This window comes from Chelmon rostratus, chromosome 5, assembly GCF_017976325.1.
Source record: "Chelmon rostratus isolate fCheRos1 chromosome 5, fCheRos1.pri, whole genome shotgun sequence".
Taxonomy (NCBI): Eukaryota; Metazoa; Chordata; class Actinopteri; order Chaetodontiformes; family Chaetodontidae; genus Chelmon; species Chelmon rostratus.
In genome coordinates, this window is record NC_055662.1 from 19,587,265 (window position 1) to 19,614,780 (window position 27,516).

The window sequence follows — 27,516 nt, forward strand, 5'->3', positions numbered from 1 at the left end:
AAGTTCTATTTAAGCCCCCACACCTCTTGGGTTCTGCACATTTTATGGTTTTAATGTTGCACTGGCTTCTTATTAGGCCATTTGAGATTAAGTGATTCATATTGGGTTTCTCTATTGTTGCTTGCCTCAAAACAATTCTGCAAAGTCACTGCAGATAAAGACATTAAAGAGGGAGGTGCAGCAGGGGTCACACTGGGGTTTGGGAGGAGAATATAGTAATAATTCCTGTGTCAGCACATACAAACACAACTAAATGCTAATGTTCTCCAGATTAAACAGTAGTAATGCAATGCTACCTTGAGAGTGGAGTATGTGTAGGGGTAATGATAGGCAAAGTAGCAGACATCATCCTTATGGCTGAAGCTTGTGCTGAAGGTCAGTGTATAATAGGATTTTCCTTTCTGACCACCAGCTGCAATGGAACTCCTCGCAAAATGATTCCTATAGAAAAGCAGGAACATTTTATGAGTAAATGTTGCACAACATAGGACCCATAACACATACACCCAATGGCCACTTTATTAGGTACTATCTATTGCAATTCAATTCAACAGCTCTGCCATAAATTCTACCCAGTTTATACTGTTCTGATTTTAGTGACATTGTGGGAAATGTGTAAATTCAATTATATGTTTATTATTGAGGTCAGAGTTGAAGGTGGGAGTTGCAATGCAGTGCATTATATTGAGAGGTGCTTCTAATATTATGCCTCCACTATGTAAATTTATGTAGATTGGTAAGGTAAAAACACCTCTATGAGAGTGTCAGCAAAAGCTGAACATTACAGGCATCATAAAAGTAGACTTCATCACAGACAGTTGCGTTAAACTGCATTAAACTGAACTGGTGTAATGGTGAGTGTATGTAACATCATACATGCACTACTTTCTGCATTTGTGGTGCAGTTTGTAGAGAAATGGTGTGTTAAAATGTTGCAGTAATAAGGACATTCATTCTAGCTCATAATAACTGTCAGTGTAGTAAGCTGTAAAGCAGTCTGGAGAATGCTTTATAGCTATATAAAATGTATACAGATATGAGACATTTAATACACTACAGTGCAGCAGGTGAAAGTATGCCAAAATATGTATGTAGTGTGAAGACTATGATCTTGCTCCATGTAACTGTACACTTTTTAAAAAGGTAGTTGTTTTTGCCTTTCCCGTCAATATATTTGCATTCCGAGTGTACCTACTTGTAGTAACAGATGTCTGTTCCTGTTCTGACCCAGCGAGGCCTGCCGCTGATCGCCTCCTGCACAGAGTACATCAGCACCTGCATGCCTGCACACACACAGACACACACAAGGTAAAAGGCACAAAAGTTAATAATGCCTGCTGTTGGATGCTAAAAAGAAACATGATGCCAGTTTGAGGTCTAATTCAAGGTAATAGTCACAAAAATTTACAGAACTTTTGTAGGTCAGAGTACTGACCTACAGAACTGTTGTAAAAACTGTTTGCTTTGTTTTTATCCTGATGCGGTCGTGTGTCTCACCGTAGTTGAACTGGCTGTTTGACTTCTCACAGTTGATGATGTTGAAGCGGTAGGTAGTTCCAACACGCATGCCGCTCACCTCAAAATAGAACCACTGGTGGTAGTGATTACTGTTGATGTCTGCATTCAGCACAAGGTCATACTCATATCTGCAGAAACACATCATAAACTGTAAATATGGACGCAAAAGTCATCAACAACACTGATGGAACACATCTTTTGCTTTTAATCTACTTTCTGTAAAGCTGAGGTAAGAAGCAGGTTGAACATAGTGAAAGCTGTCCACAGATTTAAATGTTATTAATGTGATAAAAGCTGATTTGATTAAAAGTGCACATCTCATTGTATACCTCTTACTCATTCGCCCGTAGCTGATGTGATAATAAATACTCACTTCCTAACTTGAACTGCCTTCCTGAGGTTGCCAGACTCAAACTGAGAGTTGAACTTCAGAGATTCTCCGTTGTCTTCAATCACAGGACAACTGAAACACAACAATATTTAGGAGGGACAAACAATGCTCGAGAAGTCATCATCTCTCTCAATATATGGATGATGAATTGAGCTAATCTGCTACGAGAAGGTTCCAGCTTTTAACATTAACAAAAAAAGGACAATCTGTGGCTTTTGTTACTGTGCATTTTAACAGAATCGCTGAAGCACCAGTGATGAACGTAGCTCATTTAGCCTGAGCGATGTAATGCTTTAACTTAGCGGACTGAGCAAGAGGAACTCACCTCGGAATGTCCAGGTCATAAACGACTTTATCCAGGATATCATTAGGATGAATCAACCTCTCGATGTCCTGGAATATCTTAGACCTGCAGGGTAAGGCCCACAACAAACTCGCAGTTAACACAATGGATAGCCAAACATGTTTTCCATTAAAAATTGTTTATTAATGACAACAAATGTGATAAGATATAATAAATGCCTTTTTCTGCTACCTTAACCTTCCATATAAAGCAGATTTACAAGTGGAAACCACTCTGGATTGCCATGCAAGACCTCAGAATATAACCACATGATTGTGTCTAACTTTTTCCAAATTGTGCTTCTAAATTTGACTCAACACTTTACTAAAAAATCACTTCTACTGTGATTCGTGGTTCACTATTATTCACTACTATTCTGAATCCAAAGTATTTGCTCAATCCTCTTTAAACTGGTGGGTTTTTACTCAATTCCTTTTACTTTTGTGTGCTTGTTGATATTGTGGTCCCACTTGGAAAGTACTGACATAATCACCCAGATTTTAACTCCAGATTTTCAGAAAAATGTCTCACCTCTGGACACCGTAAATTCTCTCCAGGAGGGGTTCCCTAAATGTTGGGGCTACATGGCCAAAGTAGTCTGGGTAAGCCACTTCAGCGTACTGGGGTACAGACTGTGTTCCCTTCACCATCTCCACGTAAATGTCAGGGTCATGCAGCGGGAGGAGCAGCGCCGTGTCTGGCACCTCTAGAACTGCTCCTTCTCCTCCCTCATCCTCAGTGCCCTCGGAGCCACAATCTGAACCCCAGTTACTGCCTCCTCCTCCCACACGGCGAGTAGCGATACCCCCCAAGAGCAGAGGAGACTGTATGTGTCTCGTGGCATTGACTGGGGATCCGTCCTGTTTGGCTCCCCTTCCTCCTCCCTCTTCCTCGTTCATAACTCCCTCCTCTTCCAGAGAGACACACTCCAGCACATGAGCTAGTTGCTGTTCTATCATCTGTCCTTGAGAAGGAGGCCTGGTGAGGGAGGACGACGTCGTATGCGTGTCGGGGGAAGGAATGTAGCCCTCCTCTTTTTTGTCTTGGTCCTTGGTGAGGTGGATGGTGTCCAGTTCTAGAGGAGTTAGAGGAGCAGGGGGAGTGTGAGTTGGCGCAGAAGGAGACAGCAGAGTGTTTTTTCCTTTGGTAGGAGTGCAATCCTCCTGAGAGCTCAGTACGGGGACGTGCTTCGGGGACAGGGCTTGAGCTGTGGGCACTATGATCGGCCGAGTGGATTGAGCTGAGGCCGATGAGGAGGAGAAGGATGATGATGAAGATGTGGTAGAGGCACTCTTTGAGCATTCAAAGTTATAACCCTGTAGGAACAAGATTTATTGATCAGAAAAAAATGTAACAATGTCATCCCAATTCCAAAAACGTTGGTACGCTGTGTAAAACACAAATAAACACAGAATCATCTGCAAACAAACTGTGTTTACTGACAACAGTTTAACGAAGTGTTCCTGAGCCCGTGTAGTAACATGATGCTATCACCTGTTACCAATCAACGTGCTGATATTTACAATTTATATTGATACAATTTACCTGTGATAGGTGCCAAACAGCTGGTTTTGGAGCATTACACAAATCTTTTGTTGCTCCTGCCCCAACTTGTTTGAAACATGTTGGTTAAGCATCAAATTCAGAAATTGACGAAGTTGATGAGGTAAAACGTTAAATATATTGAATATATTGTCTTTCAACTGAGTGTATGTCAAAAAGGATTAGCAACTCATCACATTCTATTTTGTTTCTGTTTTAAACAGCGTCCCAGCTTTTTTGGAATCAGAGGTTATATAATTAAGGATGTTTTATTAACACTGACAAGAGTAATAAGTTTGTCTCAGGGCTTCATCAGGCTCATAAAAATGTGCAGTGGGCCGAAAGTTTCAACAAAAGCAGGTTTTGGAGTAATTAACATACAAAAAAGTTTATAAGTCATCCAGAACAATATCAATAAACAGGAGCAACAAACACTGCAAATTATCAAACAAAATGAGAAAAAAATGGAAAAAAAAAGAAAAAAAAAATCAATTCAATGTAATTAAATGTAATAAAATGAAGAAAAAAATAGAGATCAATAATACTAGAATTTATAAAAAGAAAGACATAAAACGAAAAAGACACACAATTTCAGTTAAGAAATAGGGCAACTGATTGATTGATTGATGTCAGATGAAAAACCTGACGCCTGTTTTGCCTTATCTGACCATGTTGTAGACAAAGCACTGTATGTCTGTATTAATGTGCGAATTGAGCATGAATTTATGTAGGTTAAAATAGATGTTTTGTTTTTTTCCACCATGAAACCTCATCAATACAATACTGACCTGGAAGTCTTCGGAAAGCTCCAAGAAGAACCTCTCATAGACCCTCAACTCCTCAAAAGGACGTCCAGGGCTTTTTTTGGGATGTAGCTTGTTTAGGTCCGTCTCTATGTCGTCATTCTGATTAAAAAGACACAAAGGGAACAGCATTGATCTAAATGTTAAACTCTGTGCTATCTGGCTGCATCTAAGGCTTTTGGTCAAATCGGATGTAATCTGTGCATTATGGGATGGAGAAAACCACTAAAAGAAACTAAAACTAAAAGAACCACATCTTGTGAGACAAAAAGCAAAGTGGGAGTCTTGTACAAAGACCAACACCCACTTTTTTAGTGAAGCTGTTTCATTTTAGGGGGATTTGTGGTGCTTGGAAATTTTGAGTGCCTCTCTAGATTGCTTATTTACACTCTGTAACGGAAGAACGACGTTTGGAATAAATCAGTCCTCCTAATTGCATATCGGACATGGTTGACATGTTTGACATAGTGGGAGGAGAGTGTTTGGCACAGTCTGGTGAGTTATGACTGCCATCTGCTGGATATTTAGAGGAGTGCAACTGGACTGCATCAACAACAGCTGCACACAAAACTCTGTCCTCAAATATCAATAACGGTATGCTAATGTGATGATTCATGCACTGCAATTGTGATATCATATGTTCAGGAACTCAGACAACTGCTGCGTTTCACGAGGCTTAGAGAAGCTAAATCAAGATGTAAAAATGTTCCGGATGTCTCTACAACAACACTGTCAAACAGAAACAACATGCTAACAGTGAGTGACACTCGGTCTGTTGTCAGGTGAAATATGGCTGAGAATTACCGCAGAGAATTGATCCTTCTCATCCTCTTCATTCTCTGTATCGTTGTCTGTGTCTGCGTCCATCTCCTCGTTGTCGTCACTTTCGTCCACCACATCATCCACTGGGTGCACACACACACACACACACACACACACACACACACGCTTTTAGGTGACTGTCCACAGACATACCTTACAATTTCTTTCGCTCAAGGTGGGAGTTTTTTGAGTGGGAGAATTTTTTCCCAAAGTGTGTGTAAGGATGGCACACAACCAGTGGAGTGGTTGAACACAACTGACTTTGGTAATTGAGTCTCATTGCAATGACAGGAAGAGAGGAAATGTTGACAGAAGGATATGTGCAGCCATGATCCAGAGATGAGTGAGAGACTTCAGTAGACAGAAGAGATTTTGAGTTTGAGAAATATACTCAAACCCATCGAGCTGGTGATCTCACTGAAAAGTATGTAATAGCAGAGCTTGTTATGTTACACTGTTCTCCATGGTTGGGTTACTGACATCACTGACATGTTTTGGGGAATATAGATGAGTCATCATGACTTTAAGGCACTGACTGGGTTCTTGTTGCCACTTAGAGCTGCCAAAATGTGGTGCACGTCACTGTTTATTGAGTTCCTGTTTGCTTTTCCACTCTGCAGAGCATAAAAGGAGGAAATGAACTCAAATGAGTCAACATGTACATAATCAAGCAGATTCAAATAATCATAGTGCGACGTGAAAACTATTTTTTTTTTAGTGGACGTTTTATTTTAGATCAGATTAAGGCAAGAGCAAAGGAGCTCAAATAGTTCACTTGGCAGTCTGTGGACGCATGGAAACAAATTAGTTGAGTACAGTGCAAGTACTACTAGTGAGCAAGCAAGCACTAAGCAATGTGCACTAAGCATGTTTATTACATCTTCATTACTAATAAATGTCATGTGATAGTTTACTGAAATATGACATGAAGTGAATGAGAAAGCATTCTGAGGATGGAGTTGTGTCTTACGTACGTCTTACCCTTCTTTAAGGGCTTGTTGCAGAGCTGAGGAATCTTTCTTCCTGTAAGGCACATTGTGTGCAGCAGTGTCAAGAGTGTTGCCAGTAACCATTTAGTTGTTCCAGGGATATAATCATCATTTGTGTGCGTGTCTGTGTGGTATGTAGGCTTGAATTTGTGTTTGTCAGTACTGCATAATCCTCAATGAAACGCGTGCACACACTGTGATAAGCTGGGGCCCATTCTAGTGAAGTGTGTGTGTTTGTGAGTGTGTCCTGTGTCCTGTGTCCTCACCCCCAGGTGGCTGGCTGTACAGCTGTGCCACAGGCCCTGCAGCAGGTACGTGTGGCAGCTGGTAGTGGAAGGCTGATTTGATGGTGGGCAGAGGCAGGCGGTTCTTAGGAAAACACTTCCTCATAATGAGACTGGAAGTGTTGATCAGAGGATCCAGAGTCCGCACCGGGAGACACTCCTAACAAAAAACACACAGAGAGTCGAGAGTAGGTGAAACTGTGTGTGTGTGTGCGCGTATACAGTACATACCTGTTGCATGTTCGAACTGTATGTCTTTTTCTCACTCACAGTGGATGAGTTGTAGAGGATCCTCATGCCATCAGCTTCAATGAAAGCTTTCCTGCCAAGCTTGATGTTGGTGATGTTCCTGAGGCAGACCAGCAGCCCTTTGCGAATCAGCATGTGGCGATGCCGAGTGTCATTGCGATGCCAGTCCAGGTACAGAGCCAGCAAGACGGAGACGTGTCCGCCATCGACTGCCCGGCGGGCATTAGTTTCTGCACAGGGAAGTGGAAGAGGGAGGAGAGAAAGCACTGATAATTTGTACTTTACAACTGTGGGATGGGATGAAGGGAGGCAACGCAGAAGTAAAAAGGAAAGAAAAGCATAGAAAGAGGAATGTTGGCTGGCTGCAGGCTGAATGATCATTTACTGTGTTTGCTTCAGAGAATTAATCAAAGACAGGCAAAGGGTTAGTGACGATGGAGGTGGGAGAGACAGAAGGGAGCAATACTGCATGGACAAAAACACTAATTAAAGATGTCAACACTACCGAAGAAAGTCAATGCTACAAAGTCAATTACTCACTGGATTTAAGCAGTGCTCCCAGTGCATCCAGGGCAACTCTGTGGGTGTAGAAACAAGGCATATAGGTTACATGGTCAGCTGAACAAACATCAATATAAACTTTTTTTGTATAGCACATTTCAGACAAGAAATGCTCCTCAAACTGCTTTACACTGAATAAATGCACATACAAATAAATGCCTCTAGATGTCACTAGTTACTCGAACACAACATTCACTCTGACTCGATCAATCAATCGATCAGCCACTTACTTCAGCAGGCTGGTGTTCTTCTTGCTATATGGCGAGACGATTTTGAACATCAGTTCCACCACTCCGTTCTTGCCCAAAGAAATAGCATTCACCACTTTACGAATACAAACACATAAATGAGGACATATCAAGCAAAAGTAGAAAGAGGCATCAGAAACCACTGAATAGTTGACAGTGCCAGTATATTTCTTGGTTTGAATCAACTTGGACTCCATGAGAGAACGGCAACATTTTGAGGAGTGTGTTGAAATGACTTACAGTTACTGGAGTAAACCCTGAGAACCTGCAGGCAGGGAAGAAGCAGTTTGCTGTTCTGTAGGTTTTGTTTCATTAAGTTGACCGTGACATTCAGAGCTCCACTCAAACGCGCCCTCACTCCGAACTTTCTGTCTGAACACACAGAGGTTGAAAGGTCAGCGATTATGCAGAGAATAATCAGATTTTCAGTGTTTTCCTCCCTCTTGTTTTCTGCAAAATAATTAATAACAGTACAGTCTTAAGAGTATCCTGCACAGTAGCGCTACAGAGCACACACACATGGACACACATGCATGTACGCGAGCACAAGGGTGGTGTGAATCACCAATGGTTACAAGCTATTCCACTGATCTACAGATGGCCAAATCACAACTAAAATACATGGCATGACATTCTGGACACATGGACATATTCTGGACAAACATCAAAATGAGTTGCTCCCCTGATATGTATACTGGTGCACTGTGTGTTTGTTTGCGTTGAACTTCAAGCCTAACCAACCTTTTGGGCCAACCTTGGCCAGCAGTGAGTGAAGCTGCAGCATGAGTTCCTCACTGGGAGGCAACTCTTTACTGGCAGTGATCAGAATCTGGAATAATATCCCTGTTCCTCCTTTAGACACAAATACCCCCACCCTGCGACCTCTGCCTAAGACAGAAACAAACAGTGACACAGCATTAGATGCAATCAAATATGATTGATGATGGAATCAGGGCTAGAGGAAATCATTTCCTTAAGGTACTGTAGGCAAGAATTAATATGCAAACATTACTACACTATCAGTCCCAGCTAAATGTACAAGTTGCTGCTACTTTACAATGTGATTAAATTGACCCATGAATTGTTTATGCTTTTAAAATACGGTAAATACTTCTCACACCCATGAAAAACATTTTGGCTGTACCCCCAAATAATACACTTTCTAAATTAGAAATGTCAGTTTAATTGTCCACCAAGGCCAGCAAGAAACTAAATGTTATCGGCTCTCAAAATCAGGGCATGAACTGCTCATCGAATTAAAAAATAAATAAACTGTGCTCACCCACAGTCAGCAGCTCACTGAGAATGTACAGAATGTTCAGAGTGGTCTGGACATCCCGGGAGCTCTGTCGAAGATACACAGAACACTTGTTTAACAACACACAGGTACATATAGTGAATAAAATGTTTGCAATTACCTCGTCTTTCTCTAAGGGACAGACACTACTGATGTGCTCTGTCCTCTTTGTGCAGTTTAATCTCAAATCAAACATCTGCACCAGGCTTTCCCACAGCTGGTCATACAAATGCATGGATGCATTTCTTCAGCCTCTGCATGCAATGTTTTAAACAGCGAGCTTAATCTAGCAAAGCTCATCATGGATGTCTACTGGGTTTATGAAGAGTGTCTCAAAGGGAGGGGAAATAAACCTTCTTAAAGAAACAGTTTGACAATGTGGGAAATACAATTATTTGCTTTCTTGCTGGGAGTTAAAGGAGAAGATAGAGACCACTCTCATATCTGTGTGGTAAATGTGAAAGACTAGTAAGTGTTCGGTAGTCAAATTTAAAGGAAACCACTCTATCCATTTGTGCAAAAACATAAGTAAAAAACACAGAATAAGCTCAGTGTTCAATTTAAAGGTAATGTCCTGTTGTGTGGATGAGTGAGCTGACCTCCAGTGATGCCAGGATGACCTCCATGCCGCTGGAGCCTTTCGACATCACCTCTTTTCCGCTCTTCTCTGTGACACAGAACAAAATAAGGACGATCAGAAATGTGAAGATAAACATTTGAGAAAAACAACCGAGGGGCTTCTCATAACTGCACAGTGGAGGCTGCTGTTCCAAGTACAGCAGGTTGTCCTGTGTATGTTCGGTCGACCGTCAAAAACAAGTCACAATGTCACGGAGGATTTTCTTGGAACGTGTGAAGACAACTGTCCGGGATTATTTGTAGTTAAGATTCCGCCAATTTCATATCATGTCAAATATTACTGGCTTAGATTCTCTTTATTGGCTTAGATCCTCTTCTCACTTCTCATTTTACTTGTGTGATTTTCTTTTGTACACATTGTGTGAGCGTTGTTGGAGGGAGCCTGAGCTCAAGGATTTCAGGCCAACGACAGTTTCACTGTAAATGTTGCGCATATGACAAATAATACAGAACTTGAACTAGATTATGCACACGTGAGCATTACCTCTAAGAAACTGTCCAACAAGACAAGTCGTTTTGCTAATTGCCTTTTTTTTCCCTCTCTTTCTCCACCTCCCATCCTCTTTAAACCCCATGCTTGTCCTGTAATTTAGGAGCTGACAGATTCCAGACCTCTTTGAAGAGGCTCCCATGAGATGTCCTGTCCTGTCCTGTCCTGTCCTGTCTTGAACCAAATGCAAACTCTCCAAACACAAACACAGGACTGAGAGTACGTAATAAATACTGAAAATGACTTGAAACCAACACTTTACAGAGGAATATACATAAATAGGATTCACTAAAACAATGAATACATAAAATATTATAAAAGACGTCACTTTCATAATAACAATGCTGTCAGATTTCTTGTACAGAAGCATGTTGTGTTGGAAATGTTCACAACACAAACATCCATATCCACTTGGAGAGCTACATCACTTGGTGACAGTCTTACACAAGAGGGGTTCATGTGTCTGTCACTGATTAGGGACGCATCATAACAGCAGGCGATTATGGAAATGAAAGTGTCAAACATGCAGCTTTTATGATTGATGGTCTCTCACCAAAAAGCATGTGAAAGATAAATTATAGACCAGAAGCATAACTGATGTCTGTACTCACACGCGCTGTCCTCAGACTCACTTTTTACACATGCACAGCTGTGTGCATATCTCAGCATGTGAACACACAACACACGCGCACATGCATGCACACACATGCACTTTAGTGCCTTGGAGAGCGGTGTCCTTTTAAAACATTTCTGTCATGCCAGCCTTTTTAAAGCTCTTCAAAACAAAATGGCATTTCAACACTAATCCTCAAAAGCAAATCCACGAGGGGTTACACATAAGTAACCTGACACGCTGGATGGTTTGTTAGACAGAACCATCTGGGAAGCCGTCCATGGAAACTGTTTGGAAAAGGGCAGGCATTTTAAAAAGCTACTTGGCAGGTGATTGGATGAATCATCTGTCTATCATGGGCTAACTTCAGCCAATCAGATCAACGAACCATATGTTGTAGTAGGACTCTTGCCAAAGCCAGTTGGGACGAGGGCGAAAAAATCTTTTCCATCGAGAAAAGCCTTCAGTGGAAGTCTTTGCTCTTCTTTCAATGTAGATATACTCTCCAGTTCTGACAAAACCGATGCTATAGTGCATCTACACTAACCTAGGAGCCGCCATTGTTGTATTTGAACGAACACTCACGCTGTTGTCACATCTAACCCACGCCTGAATGTAGCTGCAGGGAGTTCCTCATAGGATGCTAATAGGTCCAAACGATTGTCGTGTGGCCACAAGCCTGGCAAGATGAATTCCTGAGTCGGGTGATCTCATGTTATCTCACGAATGCAGCTGCCTCGCAGGGTTAACAAATAACAGCAACACATACTAATAAAATAAAGTTTGCTGCATTTTTTTATCCATTTGCTGCATTTTGCAATTAGAATGATTTTATTTTGCCTGTAAAAACGTGCGTTCTAATAAGAATTAACCTTTAGGATGGCGCTCAAAGGCTAAATAGATAGCCAGCTAATCGTGATCTGCGCAACGACCTGCAGATGTTGTCCTTTAACTCAACACCCATCACTCACTGTATGTCTTTTCTAGTGACTGCAGTTATTAGTCAGCTAAGACTGACTGCTAATAGAACTGAACATAAACTGCCGAGGCTTCAGAGCGGTTGTCATAATCTCATTTCCCATACTCACCAGAGCAAAGTGTAATATTTTAAATATTTGTGCCCCTTGCCATCATAGATAAAAATATTGTCAAAATCTGTACATTGGAGGATTTTTAAGACCCTGACAGGCTACAGGTTACAAAGCTAACCTCAACCAATTAAAATACATGAAATACTTTTCGAGTACATTTGCACCATTCAGGACCCTACCTGGTTGGTCTGAGGAGACCGCGGATTGATAGTGTCTCCTGGAGTATTGGTACTCCATTTCATAACAAAGCCCTCAATGTTCACCAAAACTTCCAAAATCCCAGGTTCTCTGTCTGTGGACACTGCAGGTCTGCTGTGAACCTAAACGCTTAAGAGTCTGATACATGCAACATAAAGGGACTTTCTCTGTCCCTCTAAGGCTGGACATAAACTGCTCAACTGGTCCTCCAACTGTGCACCAGCACACTAAGCTTAGGGGCAGGACACTATAAACCTTGTAATCGGCACCTCCCCATGCACGCTACCAGAAACTAATCCACCAACTATAGGAAACTGACAACTGTATAGGATACCTCTCTTCACACGTCCTCTCCTCTTTCTCTTGCCCCCCCTTTTCTCCTACTCAGCACTGTGTGGAAAAGGAGAGCTGCCATACCATTAAATTAAAACAGCCAGTGAGTTTCTGACAGCAAGCGAGAGACATAAAAAGACAACTGCTGCCTCTAAGACTGAATTCAGTCTCCTCTAAACCAAGCCAAACTTCCTACGGTCTGTGGATCGCTTTTTATATCTTTTTTTATTTATCTTTTCATTAGATGTATGAGTTTCTGCTTACTCCACTTTCAACTGCTGGCTCTCCTCTCTCTCCATCATCCTCGTTTTTTCTCTGAGTATCTTCTGACTGCTTCTTAACCTCCAAAGACTCTGAACATGAGACAAAAGTACAGCAAAGTCCGTCCAGGGGGTGTATAGTTACTGTGAACAGGGTCACAGACCCCCTACTTCCCCCTAACCAACGTCACACTCAACACAACACACTCTACACATTTCAAGTTGAGGCTGCAGGTGGCATGTGAAAGACAGCCAAACAGTAGATGAGACTGGAACAGCTGATATATGATGATTGACGGGGTCACAGACAGAAGCCTTTCCACTGTGCCCATCAGTCATGATGGATTAACTATGAGTTTACTTTGAAGTTGGAGGAAGCAACAAATCATGGCCAGAGGAAAGATAAAATTCCAGAAAAATGAGAGGGAAGAAGTTCAAAGCAAGTTCAAAACATGCCAGCAGGCTCAAAATACTATGTAATGATTCAGCAGAATCCTTCACGCCACACTGTACCTCCACACAAAGACTAAGGCTTGACTCAAGTAACTACAAGTTGTCCAAGTTCAGAAATCCACACTGAAAATGCCACTAACTGAAACCTACTAGTTTCATAGCAACATCAATATAAGAGCTACAAACAAATATAGAGTTATATGGGTTACCATCCACATGGGGGAACAGTTTAAATCTCCAGTAATGTAGCTGGCTCCAGCAGAGGCCTGCAATGACACCATCCACTCACTGCTCCTTTCAGTCAGAAAGGAAAACCACACATTGGATCTTGATTAGGTATTAACTATTTCCATTATCAATTCATCATCAATATTTGCTTTTTATTGTTCAATTAAATGATTGATTGTAAATTGTTTAATAGTCTATGAAGAGTCCGTAAGCATGAAAAATGCAGATAACAATTTCCAAAAATTGCTTGCTTTGTACGACCGACAGTCAAAAATACAAAGATATTCAGATCACAATGATGTAAAACGGAGAAAAGCAACAAATCCTCACATTTGAGAAGTTGTAACCAGAGAATGCTTGATAAATGGAGTAACTATCAAAACTGCAGTACTTTTTGGCTGTTTAACATATGCATTCATGAACTAATTGTTCAAGCAACAGAGCAATGATGCCTGCATCAGAGATTTCCATTCATCCCAGGTCCTGAGAGAGGCAGACAGGCACCCTGCTCGCAGAGACACACTCATGTTTCAGTCTGGTCTCCACAGAGAGCCGGCACAATGCCTTCTACTGCACCTGTCAGATCTTCTTCTCCGCGCTCCTTTCCAAAGAGTAATCAGAGAGGCACTGCATCAATCCATCCACACTCTGACTACCGGTGCAGTAACCCATCTCTATTTACATAGCAACTACACTGAACACATTGTTAATACATTAATCAGCTCGACCTGACAAGCTAAAGCTTTGCATCAAGGTATTTTAAAGGGGAACTGCACAGATTTTACACATCAGAGTCTGTTTATAGGTGTTGGGGAGCACAAGTGCATATGCGAAAAAAGCTGTATTGAGCCTTTTGTGGCTCCAGAAGAAGCTGAGCAAAGTCTAATAAATGTCCTTAAGTGATGTGACTTCAGTCAGTGTTGGTTGGGGCTGAAGACTACAAGTTTGAAAATGAAATGAATGTGGGGGTGTGGAGTTAGAAAGGCATGAGCTTAGACCTGCGTGACAACTCCTCATCTCTGCTTTAGGCTAGCGGCTCAAGGCAACATTAGCCGCTACTAGAACACACCCAACACATCCCTGACTGAGCTGTTGTCCGTCAAGTTGCAGTGTGGGTAATGTCAACAGCAGGTTTTCACAAGAAAGAAAGAAGAATGTGTGCAATAAAAAGGACAATTTCTCTGTTTCTGCTGCATTTTGATACTTTTAAACTGTCGAAAAATGCTGTAGGAGTGCAATAATAAATAGGTTTAGTGCTGTCTTTTAAATGAACATGCACAACATCTTAGCCTATTGTAGGGCCCTGTGATTTCCGTGATGCAGAAGTGCAACTATATCGGCAGATTCAAGACCCAAATTCAATGAAGACTTTGTGGCTGTATGTGTGCAGTCAAATATGCTGTTGGAAAAAGATGAAAAAGCTTCATCCAATTCTGGTGAAGCATTGTAAACAGGAGGAGCGCTGCTCCAATGCAACAGTAGTCTCCTTCAGAGCCACTCATTCTGTGTGTTCAAGCTGCATATGAAGGCTGTCCTGCAGAAGATCTGTGTGATAAAAAATACTGCAATGTTGTGTTACATCATTTTCATTCATTGAATTTTGAATCTTTTGTTATTGAGTTGTTGACATTTCCATCATATGATTAGATTACTCTTTCTGATGACAAAATATGTTTAAATGACAGAATTAAGAAAACGTAGAACAGAAAATATGGAATTTGGGAGAAAAAAATGGAATCTGGAAAAAATTACATGGATTTTCCTGGTCCCAGAGATTCCACTGGGCACAGCGGCATTGTGCTCCAGTTGCGACGTAGTTTTGTTACGTCCTCCATGCGGTTTCAAACCCCACCGGGAGAGTTTCGGAAGTGTTTTGCCTGCCTCATTTTGTTGACTCAGATTTTGCTGATTTGGTCATTTTTCATTGAGACTTGCACTTCCACCGTTTTTAAGTGGGCTACATAGTTAAGATGTTTCGTTCTTTGTTTGTTTGAATTGTATTTAGTTGATATACGATAGGGAGTCTGCACAGGATGTTTATTTTGAAAATGTACCGGATTCTCTATGCCTTTCTTGTGTCGGACTTCCTGCCTGGCTCGATCTGCTCTGTGCAGGCTGTGTGTGGAACAGACACTTTTATAATAACATACTACAATGCATGAATATCATGCAGGTATGAGGCACTGTCAGCAATGCAATTTAAGGTCTCTTTACAGTGGCAAGTACCAAGAGCCACACCACTATACATGTATCAACCCTTGGTCTCTGTACATAAATACTTACAAAATTCTAGATTTTGTCTTTTCAGTTGTTTCAGTTTGAGTACAGAAGATGGCTTTTGCGTGTTTGCTCTCTCACCTTGTGTCTGTATGAGATGAAGTATCTTTGCAGTGACCTGTCTTGCCATTTCAACATCCCTCACCATGGCCTCTCCGTTCATCCTCTCCAGTTGGCCCAGGAGCATCAGCACCCTGGAGTTACTGGGAACACTGAAAACACAGACACAGACACACAAACACACAGACACACACACACACACGCACACACGCACACACACGCGTGTGCACGCACGCACGCACGCACGCACACACGCACACACACACACACACTTTTACCTTTAGGAAGACTGCATGCAACAGGATAATTTAATTTAAAAATGCATTCCTGTATGTGCGTCTGAAGAGAGGATAAATAAAGACAGACTGAAATATTTCATATTCAAGTCCATCTGGAAAGGGAAAAACTGCAGTTGCAAGCACAGAAAGTGGAAATCTGTGACAAAATTTCACTCCAAGTCTATGATTAGAAGAGAGGGATGGATCAGTTTTATAACACAAGTGAGTCAAAGTAACTGAGCACTGGGTCACACAATGTTCTTGTATGACCGCAGTGATTCAAATGAGTCTTGGGCATAACAGAGTAATAACCAACTCATATAGCACTTTCTGAACTATAGTGTAGTGCTAAAAGAGTTACAAAATTGCAATCCGTGATTAAAATACTAAGGCGGTCCCTTGGTGCTTCACTATTTCTGGGATAGTGACCCATCCCCCATTTATAACCTTAGCACAGTGGCGCTCAACTGGAAACACAAGGCTAGAGGTCAGTTGTTGGTACAGCAACGGCAAACATGGGAGACAGAATCAAAACTCTGATTGCACCCAGTGGAGCTGAGTTTCTCATATGTCCTTATAAAGACAGACAGAGACAGAGAGCCTGAGTGCTGAGACAGAGCAAGAAAAAAAATGGAAAAATGGAAAGAATGATGAAGAAAAGTTATGCAAGTACGGACAAAGGAAAACACTGCAGGAGAAGTAAAGCCTAAATAAACATTCTGCAAAAGTCAGAAAGATTAACTAGAAAATGAACAAATTAGAAATATGCAAACGTGATGAGGACAAATACACTGAAAGTTTTTCCAAGTCTGTTTCTGCTGCATTAATGATGAGTGTTGTTATTTTTAGTCATCATGACAAATGCATATGGAAGGGTTCAAGAGAGGCAAACTAATTATCTGCTGTGTTGCACAAACACACTCTTGTTCACCCATAGGCAGTGCAACAAGAAGACAAACAGCAAGGACAAACTCTGGAGCAAAGACAGTTAAAATGCAGAATAGTAAATGAGCAGGATCACTTCAGAGAGGGTAAAGGTAAGCACTCAGTGAGAGAGAGAGAGGGAATCTGTGGACAGATGATCATGACAGTGAGCAGCTTTCACACAGAAACACATGCACACATACAAGCAACTCACCCTTTCTCTGTGGCCATTTTGGGTTTGTTCATTTTTACAACATCAACATTTCATGTCGTCTGCAAGGGAAAGAAAACAGAGACCTCACTGGCAAAAAAGCATAAACATTGTGAGAAATCCTAGAAATGAGCATAATCAAACTTTGCCCCGTGTGCCAAAAGGGATCTGACTGAATTCCCTTTGAGGTGATCTCAGTCTCCAGTAAGCCCTGCAACCATGCCAAAACCACATGACGAGAAATCTACCTTGCCCATGCCTGTCACTGTGCTGATATGGCCATATGTTTTAACCCTGTAACAAACCAGTGACCTTTTCAGGGTGCACCTGCCTACCAGTGAGGGACAACCTGCAGCTGCAGATAGACAGCTCATATTGACTGTACAAGAATAGAGATACTATCAGATACACAGAATCTCCTGACTGATTTTACACAAAACAAATGGGGCTCCCATACATGCTGCACATCTTAAATGTCTTCAGACAAAAGACTTGAACACAAGGGGGGGGGGGGGGGGGTTGTTTTTTTTAAAAAAAGCAATGCTAGTGTTTAGCTGCATTAGACTGACAGACAATGGCCCAAAACTTATTTCAAAAAAGAAAAAAAAAACAACTTCATTCAGCAAAAATTCTGTCATCAATCAGTGTCTACAGAAACATCTCAGTGTATTGCATTTTCACAGGTCTCCCACGACTTTATGATGAGGACAGAGTGAATACAGGAGCATTTACGGTTTGAGATAAGATGAGTCATAAACAATGCGGTAAAATTCAAAGTGATAAGTCAATATCAGTGGTGCTAGACAGAGTGAGATTGTGCTTATAATAACAATCACATATTCAAAACAAAAACAAATAAATCACACAATGCAGCTATTAAAAAATAAGATTTTAAAGAAGCTGGCTGACCTCAGTCAGGTTTTTCCAAATCTTGCAGAGTCAGACTGTAAGAGTCCACCGCGTTTTCTTACTAGATCAGTGCAACCAGATGCACGCACCTGAGGGTCTGAGGTCATACACGCGTATGGGCTGAGGAGCATAGATTTAGCTATTGGTCAGATCATACGTTTGACAGCTGGTGCGCTGGCCTGGCCACAATAACCCCATAAGGCTGCCTTCTTCCATACACCAGAATCCACAATCCATTTACAAAACACGATATAATACTGTCACTCCCCCAGCCTGCGAGGAAATTTGGGTTGGTCATTGTCATTATGCTACTTTTAGCAATGTAAACAGCTAATGTTAGCCAACGCTATGTTACAAGATGCTAAGTCAGATAACCTAGCTGGGGCTGATGCCCGCTGCACCTGCTGAACTAGTCACTCATTAACGGCCGCCTGTCTGCGACAGCAGGCTAGCTAACAGGAATGTGCTAACAATAATGTTAAGTAAAGAGAACACAGACGATGTTAGCTAAAGCAATGTGCCTGTATAATACTAGCGACAAAGAAGATTTGACGAACCTGTATGCAACGGAACTGTTCGGGGAGGACCAATTCCAAGATAAGAGGGACTGCTACCGTGTCTCAACGCGTTGCCTGAAACGCCCTGATGATGTTGTGATGAGACGAGCCCCAACTGTCAGAGAGGCTGTCGTTGCACAACGCGAGAGTACGTCTCTCTGTGTGGTTTTAGGGAGAAGGGTACTGACTTAGAGTTATGACGAGGACGAAAGCTTCCGAATGAGCCAAGTGCATCATAACCTTCATCAAAATATAATATTAATACAGATTTATACATACACAGCATAATTTGTTTATTGTGGACTTAATCTCCGTCATGACATATAAGGACTACATTTCCCAGGTTGTCAGTGGCACATGCTGGCCTATGACGTTCAATTTATGCGCCAATCTTTACAGTCTTTGAAGAGATATTTAGTAGGTACATGGTTGATACATATTAATAAGGTATGTGTTGATTTGCAACGAAAATATGGCTTTTTGATAACATTATTTGTGTTTTGTGTACCTTGTGAAATCGAATAACCTGTTAAACTGATGATATTCCGGCTTCGTTTACAGGAAACATCCACTCTAAGCAACATTAGCTTGTTAGCACACGGTATTACAAGCTACTTTATCGTTGGTGATAGCTAGCTAACGTGCCCTATACATGTCATATCTTTTAGTACCATACAGTAACCTGTACTGCATTTAGTGTTTTTGTACGTTTTTGGTAAACAGTACAAAATAAGGTGGATTCAAATGAGCTGAAAGACTGTTACTCTAGTGTTTTGGCTTGTTTGTTCTTTACATGTAACTGTTAGCTAAGTTCTCTCTCTCTTAGTGAGATGTCTCCCAATGCCAGACTGAGGGGAATGCATAAATATCTAGTTTGACTTGTATTTATTTGCAGGTACAATCGATTTTAATTTCTTCAAATGACACCCGTGACTGGCTGCAGTTGTTTCTTCTCAGCTCAGTTACTAAATCTATCAAAATCTATCGCCGGATATCTGATAGATGTGCTGTGAACCTTATTATGTAAATGTACCTCCATAAATAGATTAAAGATGAATAAATCAGTCATACAGAGATCCCCCTTAGCCGTCACATGACATGTTCTTGGTTTTAAAGGCTGAGACTTTCCAGTGCTCTCATGGGTGCAATTTACACCTTTTTAGGCTCTAACTTAAGATTCTCGAGTCAGTTCACAGAGCATGATGTTAATCCTCTCATGTTTCCATAGATCATAATATACCATTTTTTCAGCTTTCCAACAGTAGAGGCAGTAGAGGAAGTATGAAAGTTAATGTGTAAAAGTGATGTTTTTGCATGCTGTTTAGATGCCATTGAAAAATGTCCAGTGGAGAAGGTGAAGGAATGTAGTAACTGATTGCATAAATATGAATGTAAAAACAGCCAACTGCTTAACACTTGCAATATTATGAGACCAGAAGCTCTTCAGTGGCTCAAGTCACTGTGACCTATTACTTTAGCCAATCATATAATGCTGGATTTTCACTTATGTCATAAAATGTTAAGTTGATATGATCTATTTTGCAATCAGACCAAAACCCACACTGTCATTAAATATTTTGACATTTACTGCTGGTTAACAAATGTTTGTGACTGCTGATAATTTGTAATATTCTGACCACTTTCTCTTGGTTCCCTTTGTGTTTCTCTTCAGTAGTTACCATGGTGATGAAGTCAGCAGTTGATGATGATGATGCTGGCTGGGGGCTGGGCATCCCAGAAAAGATGAAGAACAATGCCAACTGGGTTGACATTACACTTGAATTCAAGGGTGCATGTAAAGGTACAGGCTCTGCCGGTGATTGTTTGTGAGAGTCGCATGTGTTCAGCAATGAATGGACTGACGTGTTCCTCCTTTTCTGTTTCATTGTCCTCATCCCTTATTCATGCAGAGTTGAACCTTGGAGAGCTGCTTCATGACAAACTGTGAGTAAGACAAAAGGCTTTTTGCAGACTCACACTTTAAAGGGTCAGTTCGCTCAAATTACACACACAAAAAAAAATATTTCCACTAATCGCAAGGTGGTGTGAGTTAGCCTGCCAGCCAAAAAATGGATTAACACTTATTTCAAGAGTCAAGATACCTACATTACTCATTGGATCGTTCCGCAATATCATCATTAGTATTAGTCTTCAAAATCCAATGTTTGATAAATTTTTGTAAACACACATATAAAACAGACACTAAACGTTCTTCTGTGGTTGAAGGTTTGGACTGTTTGAGGCCATGTCAGCCATAGAGATGATGGATCCTAAGATGGATGCAGGAATGATTGGGAACCAAGTCAACAGGAAGGTGCTCAACTTTGAACAAGCTATAAAGGTACAGTACCACTGACACTGCTGCACAGTGAAAACAGTGAATTGTCAGGAATTGAGACAAAAAAATAATTTTCTTGATTGCATTGTCTAGTTTTATTTGTTTTTTGATATAAACATTATAATTAAGTTTTAAGTCATTTGTATTACTCTCTTCTGGTTGTTGTAGGAAGGTGCCATTAAGGTGAAAGACCTTAGTCTTCCTGAACTCATCGGGATCATAGACACATGTTTCTGCTGTTTGGTGAGTTTCACTTTCTCACACTGTACACATTGCAGGTTTTGTTTACAATATACTGTAAATCTAGAGGTTTGCATTTGACTGACCCATGTAGGGCAACTCTTGAGTAGCTCCCCTCCACACAGATGTCAGAAAGTGAGTCCAGAGTCAGTCAGTTACTGATCACTTTATCCATACTTAGATACTTTATAGCTGTTTATATACTGAATTATCACTGTGGTAAATCAATTTGGAGTGAAACCCAGTACACAAGTGTGCATGTTTGTGTGTATTCCTAGATCACATGGCTAGAGGGCCACTCCCTGGCGCAGACTGTGTTTACCTGTCTGTACGTCCATAACCCCGACCTGATTGAGGAGCCAGCCCTCAAAGCCTTTGCCCTGGGCATCCTGAAGGTGTGTGACATTGCACGAGAGAAAGTCAACAAGGCTGCTGTGTTCGAGGAGGTAAGCAACTTTCTTCTGTCTGTCTGTCTCTCTCTCTGTCTGTTTCTGTGTCTGTATGTGTGTGTGCATGTGTATGCCTGCGTATGCACGTGTGCGTCTGTGATATTATGTATTTCTATGTCTTAACGTCCATATTTGTCTCTAGGAGGATTTCCAGGCCATGACATATGGCTTCAAGATGGCCAATAATGTCACAGACCTGCGGGTGACAGGTACAAGTACTGTATTATCAAAGTTCAATAAATCTCCAGCTTCATGTTTATTGTGGATAGCTCAGGCCATTACAGATGAATAATGTTGGGGCAGAGGATAGTTGATGTCATCTCTCTCTCTCATTTGTTCTTCTTACCAGGTATGCTGAAAGATGTGGAGGATGAGTTGCAGAGGAAAGTTAAGGTATTAGTTCTTGGAAAGTTTAAGTCCAAATCTTTGAAATGTCTGTGAAATACTGCTGATACAAATGCTGAGTATTACATTGTTCATTTGTTTCTCTTCTACTGCTCCAGAGCACACGCAGTCGACAGGGTGAGCAGCGAAACCCGGAGGTTGAGCTGGAGGTACGTCAGGTCAAAACAAATTTATTTTAGTTAAAACCTTGTTTATGGAACAGCATGTACTGTGGACCAACTGAAAGCTAAACACAAGTTGTTTCTGACTCGTGGTTGCAGTTTTAACAACTGCAAGTATCAAATCAGACTGCAGAGCAGTACTCTTCTTTGATTAAGAATTATATCCTATTAAAATAACCTTGAACCCTCGTTCCCAGCCTCTGCCTGTTATAATTTGTTTTCCGTCTTTCTATCAGAGTGTGGGACTCATATGACCTTTTGAGACTCTACTCTGGAATTTCCAACTGTTACAGTAACAGCAATAATAATAACAAATGGAGGAAGAAAACGTCAGACCCAAAAATGGACTTTGTCTGGGTGGTCAAAAGTAAAAAAACCCTAAATTTCAGCCTTTGTAATGTCTTGTGCTCTGTAGAGCTTCAAAGACAAATTTGGGAATACTGGTATTAATAGCTTTGCATGTACCCGTGAGCCTGTTTTATGTTCTCATACTTTATTTTTCAGCATCAGCAGTGTTTGGCACTTTTCAACAGAATCAAATTCACACGCCTTTTACTGACTGCACTGATCACCTTTACCAAGAAAGAGGTAACACACATGCAAACAGACACAATCAGACACTGTAAATTACTCTCACATGGACTCTAAAATGTACTTCTGCCCAGCAGTAAAAAGAACTGTATTAAAGTATCTTGTGCTTTCTAAGGTCCAATGTGTAGCATTAAGAGGGATCGGTTGGCAGAAATGGAATATAATATTCATTATTATGTTTTTGTTGATGTATAATCATCTGAAAATAAGAATAGTGTTTTCATTACCTTAGAATAAGCTCTTTATATCTACAGAGGGAGCCGTGCCTCCTCCACGGAGTCCACCATGTTGCATTGCCATGTTTCTACAGTAGCCCAGAAAGGACATACACTTTGCACATTTTTCATGTTTATGGTGGCCATGGTAGGTTTTCCTACATGCTTAGAAAGCAGGGGTGAGTTGGTTGCAGTCTGCAATCTCACCACTAGATGTCACTAGATCCTGCACACTGGTCCTTAAAAGGCACCTAAATTGGTCATTTTCTTCATTTCTCTGAATGTTTTGTTTATGATCGTATCTTTTTATCAGACCAGTTCGGTGGGTGAGGCCCAGAAGCTTGTTGCTCAGGCAGCTGACCTCTTATCAGCCATTCATTCCAGTATTCAGCACGGCATCCAGTCACAGAATGACACTACTAAAGGAGGTAACACACACACACACACATTGAACATGCTTAGGATCCAGTTTGGAAATTAGTTCATGAAATATGATCACACATACCTGAAATTGTGCATACATTATAAACATTCTTGCTCTCCAGCCATCCAGTTAAGTAATAGTGCACACTAAATGTACCTCAACAAATTTCCACACACAGAGTTAAAGAAAACTTCAGTCACTCTGCTACATCTAGCCGAGACAGCCTCTTAGAGAAGATTACATTATAACTACGAAATGTGACCTGTCTTAACCTTGTTTCTGTGTACGCTGCAGACCACCCCATCATGATGGGCTTTGAGCCCCTAGTAAACCAGCGACTGCTACCACCAACCTTTCCTCGCTACGCCAAGATCATTAAAAGGGAGGACATGGTGGCCTACTTCGGCAAACTCATAGAACGCATCAAGACCGTCTGCGATGTGATCAACACCACCAACCTGCATGGCATACTGGTAAACACACATGTTCAGAAACTTTACATTCTGAACCAGTAGCCATAAATAAGCAGGTTTTGCTATTTCATTATGGTCATGCCCCCCCAAGCCCGGTGAAAAATATCATAATAGAAGTAAATGGTACATAATGTAGACTTGATGCACCAGTTTTAAGCGGTTTATCATCCTATACACACACATGCTTTCTAGAAAATACATTAGAAATTATAAAGGCATATGATTATTGTGTTTGTGCTTTTACCAGGACTTCTTCTGTGAGTTCAGTGAGCAGTCTCCCTGTGTGCTCTCCAGATCTCTTCTTCAGGTGAGTTAATCATTGCCATTTTGATTCTGAAAAGTCACCCCTTTTTCTCTGATGCCCACAGAGAGATTCCTAGACTTTATATACCTGTAACAATTAATAAATCTTTTAGATACTATCATGTAATCTCATCATTGCAAACAGTGAGAGCTAATCAGATTGTTTTCCTAAATCCAGACAACGTTCCTGATAGATAATAAGAAAGTGTTTGGGACCCACCTGATGCAGGACATGATTAAAGATGCTCTGAGATACTTCGTCAGCCCACCTGTCCTCTCCTACAAGTAAGTCTGATGTTGGTTTATTGACTAAACCATCAACATGTGAATCATTTAATGTCATTCAGTTTTTGAATTACAAAGTTGTTTAAGGGTTGATTTGGATCTTTTGTTTTTGACTTTGTGTGTAAACATAATATGCAAACTCTCTTGACTGCCTGCACATGCACCTGTCTCTCTGCAGGTGTTGTCTGTTTAACAACCACCAGGCCAAGGACTACATAGACTCCTTTGTTACACACTGCTCCAGGGTATGTTCCCTTTGCTATTCAAAATCATAGTCTATAACTCTGCTGCTTTCCTATACCTAACTCGCACAGTGGACTTCATGTGCTCATTTTACTTCAGCATTAGTCTGAAGTTATTTCAGTTCTGCTACTATTAGATTTCTTAATGTTTTAACACTGAACGTTTGGGCTAACCTTTCATCAGTGACATGAATAAGTAAGTGCTGAAACTGTGTGTTTATTTGTGTCTCATCGCTTCTCCCCGCAGCCATTCTGCAGTCTGATCCAGATCCACGGACATAACCGAGCTCGACAGAGAGACAAACTGGGTCACATTCTTGAAGAGTTTGCCACACTGCAGGATGAGGTGACCTGCAGCTGTTTCTCCTGTTCTATTCCTCCTTTTTCTTTTTGCTTCAATAAACACAACACCACTGTTTTTTTTTTTTTATTTTGCGCCACACAAGTTAGGTAGAGACACCGATAGGAAAGTTCTAGTTACATATTATTGAAACATTTGCACCTTATCTCGTTTTCATTTTATCATTTATAAACCAACTGCTGAATTCTTCTTTTGCATTCTGCAGGCGGAGAAGGTGGATGCAGCCCTGCACAGCCTGCTAATGAAACTTGAGCCTCAGCGACAGCATCTAGCATGTCTCGGCACCTGGATCCTCTACCATAACCTGAGGATCATGATCCAGTACCTGCTGAGCGGCTTTGAACTGGAGCTGTACAGCATGCACGAGTACTACTACATCTACTGGTGAGAGCAAACGCACAAACTCCCATTTTCAGGCACACACAATGAGGCGCGTTTTCCTGCGAATGAATATGTGTTTTGTTTTTTCTTCTGGGCTGCAGGTACCTGTCAGAGTTCCTGTACGCATGGCTGATGTCCACTCTGAGCAGAGCCGACTCCTCTCAGATGGCAGAGGAGCGGATTCTGGAGGAGCAGCTGAAAGGACGCAGCAGCAAAAAGACCAAGAAGAAGAAAAAAGGTACACTATCATCGGTGGCTCATATCATATTGACAAAATCTGCACAAATATGCCATTAAATGTGGAAGTGTGACCTCTCGCTAGGTGCTTGTCTCAAAGTGTTTGCGTTTCCTCTGCAGTTCGTCCTCTCAGCAAGGAAATTACCATGAGTCAAGCATACCAGAACATGTGTGCTGGCATGTACAAGGTAGGACGTCAGTACAGCTGTCTCCTTTTTTGACACACACGCTGCAGTATTGTGCATCCTCTCTGTCTCTCTCCTCAGACGATGGTAGCCTTGGATATGGACGGGAAGGTGCGGAAGCCCCAGTTTGAGTTGGACAGCGAGCAGGTTCGCTATGAGCATCGCTTCGCCCCCTTCAACAGTGTGGTCACACCCCCACCTGTGCACTACATCCAGTTCAAGGTACAGACTCTCCTCATTATTCTTGTCCTTCCTCCTCCACACTTCACACTTTTCCCTCATCATATTCCTGTCACCGCCTTTTATCTTTCCTTTTTGGAACTGACTTGCACTCCAATTTTTCTGCTCTCTCTGTCTTTGCCCTCTTCAGGAGATGTCTGATCTGAAGAAGTACAATCCTCCACCAGGCTCCGCTGACCTCTACCTGGCAGCCAGCAAACACTTCCAGCAGGCCAAGCTCATCCTAGAAAATGTGCCCAGCCCAGACCCTGAGGTCAGAAAATTGAACTATTGTAAAATAAATGCTAAATCCAATTTTATGTTAGAAAATCATCAGTCCATAACATATAAGTTAAATGATCTGTTTGCACACTAGTTTTTACCTTTTCTAGTGTTCTCAACTATCAATAACCAGTAAATGATTGATAACAGGTGAATCGTATACTGAAGGTGGCCAAGCCCAATATTGTAGTCATGAAGCTCCTGGCCGGAGGGCACAAGAAGGAGACCAAGGTAAGACGATAAAACATACTGTGGATGATCGTTTGGTTCTGTAGATACAGTTAGTACAAATGAGAACTTTTATGTAGTAAAAGTAAAAAATATAATGTGTAAAAGTTGTGCTAAAATAAGATTGTAAACCTGAAATGAGCGCTTTAAAAGTGGGGAATGCATATATGCATTAATTAATGAATGTCCCCTCTGTTAATCCCCAGGTGCTCCCAGAATTTGACTTCTCAGCTCACAAGTATTTTCCTGTGGTCAAGATTATCTGACCCTTGCTCTTCAGCGCGGGTTGACGCGAGTGTCATCATGAAGACCAGCCTGAACTGTGTGTGTGATTCACCTAACTGTAAAGTTGTGTAAAGGAGTGTTTGATACACCCCATTCTTTTTTTCACCTGAATGAAAGATGTGACACAAGAAACCAGACCAGAGATCTCACAGCTGGACCTAAATGAATGACAGTATCCACATCTGCATCTGTGTATGCTTGTTTGTGTGTGTTTGTGTGCACGTGAGAGTCCGACACAAGTGGAGGTGCTTTTGCGCAAAGAGCTGGCCGATGGAAATTTTTCTAAGCTGCCTCAAGAGCGGTCTTGTACAGCCCGATTCCAAAAAGGTTGGGATGCTGTGTAAAATGGAAATAAAAAGAAAATGCAATCATTTGCAAATGAACTGTGTTTACTGACAAAGGTTTTACAAAGTGTTCCCATGTAGCAACCAACTTTATCCAATCGTGTGTTCACAAAGTGGTGAACCTCGCTCCATCCTCACTTGTGAACCACTGAGCCTGTCCAGGATGCTCCTTTCATACCCAATCATGATACTATCACCTGTTACCAGTCAACCTGTTTACCTGTGGAATGATCCAAACAGGTGTTTTTGGAGCGTTCCACAACTTTCCCAGTCTTTTGTTGCTGCTGTCCCAACTTGTTT

General features: G+C 41.3%; 2 protein-coding genes across 6 annotated transcripts in view; one reads left to right on the top strand and one right to left on the bottom strand.

Annotated features, from left to right (window-relative positions):
• Positions 1-18,700, bottom strand: part of agtpbp1 (ATP/GTP binding carboxypeptidase 1) — a 28,805-nt gene extending 10,105 nt beyond the window's left edge. For 3 of the 4 annotated variants that reach the window (XR_006006856.1, XM_041937719.1, XM_041937718.1), the window contains exons 1-19: positions 18,569-18,700; positions 17,106-17,164; positions 15,711-15,841; positions 9,647-9,714; positions 9,033-9,096; positions 8,492-8,638; positions 7,991-8,122; positions 7,733-7,826; positions 7,482-7,519; positions 6,963-7,171; positions 6,675-6,852; positions 5,402-5,502; positions 4,583-4,699; positions 2,784-3,568; positions 2,235-2,318; positions 1,892-1,981; positions 1,498-1,646; positions 1,196-1,283; positions 297-441 (exon numbers count right to left, since the gene is read on the bottom strand). Coding sequence is in view for 3 of the 4 variants with exons in the window: in XM_041937719.1 (XP_041793653.1) it covers positions 297-441; positions 1,196-1,283; positions 1,498-1,646; positions 1,892-1,981; positions 2,235-2,318; positions 2,784-3,568; positions 4,583-4,699; positions 5,402-5,502; positions 6,675-6,852; positions 6,963-7,171; positions 7,482-7,519; positions 7,733-7,826; positions 7,991-8,122; positions 8,492-8,638; positions 9,033-9,096; positions 9,647-9,714; positions 15,711-15,841; positions 17,106-17,137 (2,652 nt within the window). In the remaining variant the exon portion in view is untranslated. Of the gene's footprint in view, positions 1-296; positions 442-1,195; positions 1,284-1,497; positions 1,647-1,891; positions 1,982-2,234; positions 2,319-2,783; positions 3,569-4,582; positions 4,700-5,401; positions 5,503-6,674; positions 6,853-6,962; positions 7,172-7,481; positions 7,520-7,732; positions 7,827-7,990; positions 8,123-8,491; positions 8,639-9,032; positions 9,097-9,646; positions 9,715-12,059; positions 12,269-15,710; positions 15,842-17,105; positions 17,165-18,568 lie in introns of those variants that run through there. The other variant, XM_041937720.1, reaches the window with a different exon arrangement.
• A 218-nt stretch (positions 18,701-18,918) lies between these two features.
• Positions 18,919-27,430, top strand: naa35 (N-alpha-acetyltransferase 35, NatC auxiliary subunit). Of its 2 annotated transcripts, none has more exons than XM_041936880.1 (23): positions 18,919-19,015; positions 20,241-20,369; positions 20,479-20,512; positions 20,795-20,909; positions 21,075-21,149; positions 21,425-21,592; positions 21,738-21,804; positions 21,945-21,988; positions 22,099-22,149; positions 22,666-22,749; positions 23,281-23,395; positions 23,686-23,864; positions 24,112-24,171; positions 24,346-24,452; positions 24,631-24,697; positions 24,942-25,040; positions 25,261-25,439; positions 25,538-25,674; positions 25,794-25,861; positions 25,940-26,080; positions 26,229-26,351; positions 26,510-26,590; positions 26,794-27,430. In XM_041936880.1, exons 2-23 carry the CDS (start codon positions 20,249-20,251, stop codon positions 26,851-26,853), a joined length of 2,175 nt encoding a protein of 724 aa, XP_041792814.1. In that variant the 5' UTR covers positions 18,919-19,015; positions 20,241-20,248; the 3' UTR covers positions 26,854-27,430. The 2 variants fall into 2 exon arrangements, with proteins under 2 accessions (XP_041792814.1, XP_041792815.1); XM_041936881.1 differs by having other exon boundaries at positions 18,961-19,015; positions 20,244-20,369.
• Positions 27,431-27,516: the final 86 nt, after the last annotated feature.

Excerpts from the sequence above, each read along its gene's own strand:
- naa35 (XM_041936880.1), top strand. The coding sequence starts at position 20,249 with ATGGTGATGAAGTCAGCAGTTGATGATGATGATGCTGGCTGGGGGCTG. Across the intron at positions 22,750-23,280 it reads TCACCTTTACCAAGAAAGAG|ACCAGTTCGGTGGGTGAGGC; the intron begins GTAACACACATG and ends TCTTTTTATCAG. Across the intron at positions 25,440-25,537 it reads GAGTACTACTACATCTACTG|GTACCTGTCAGAGTTCCTGT; the intron begins GTGAGAGCAAAC and ends TCTGGGCTGCAG.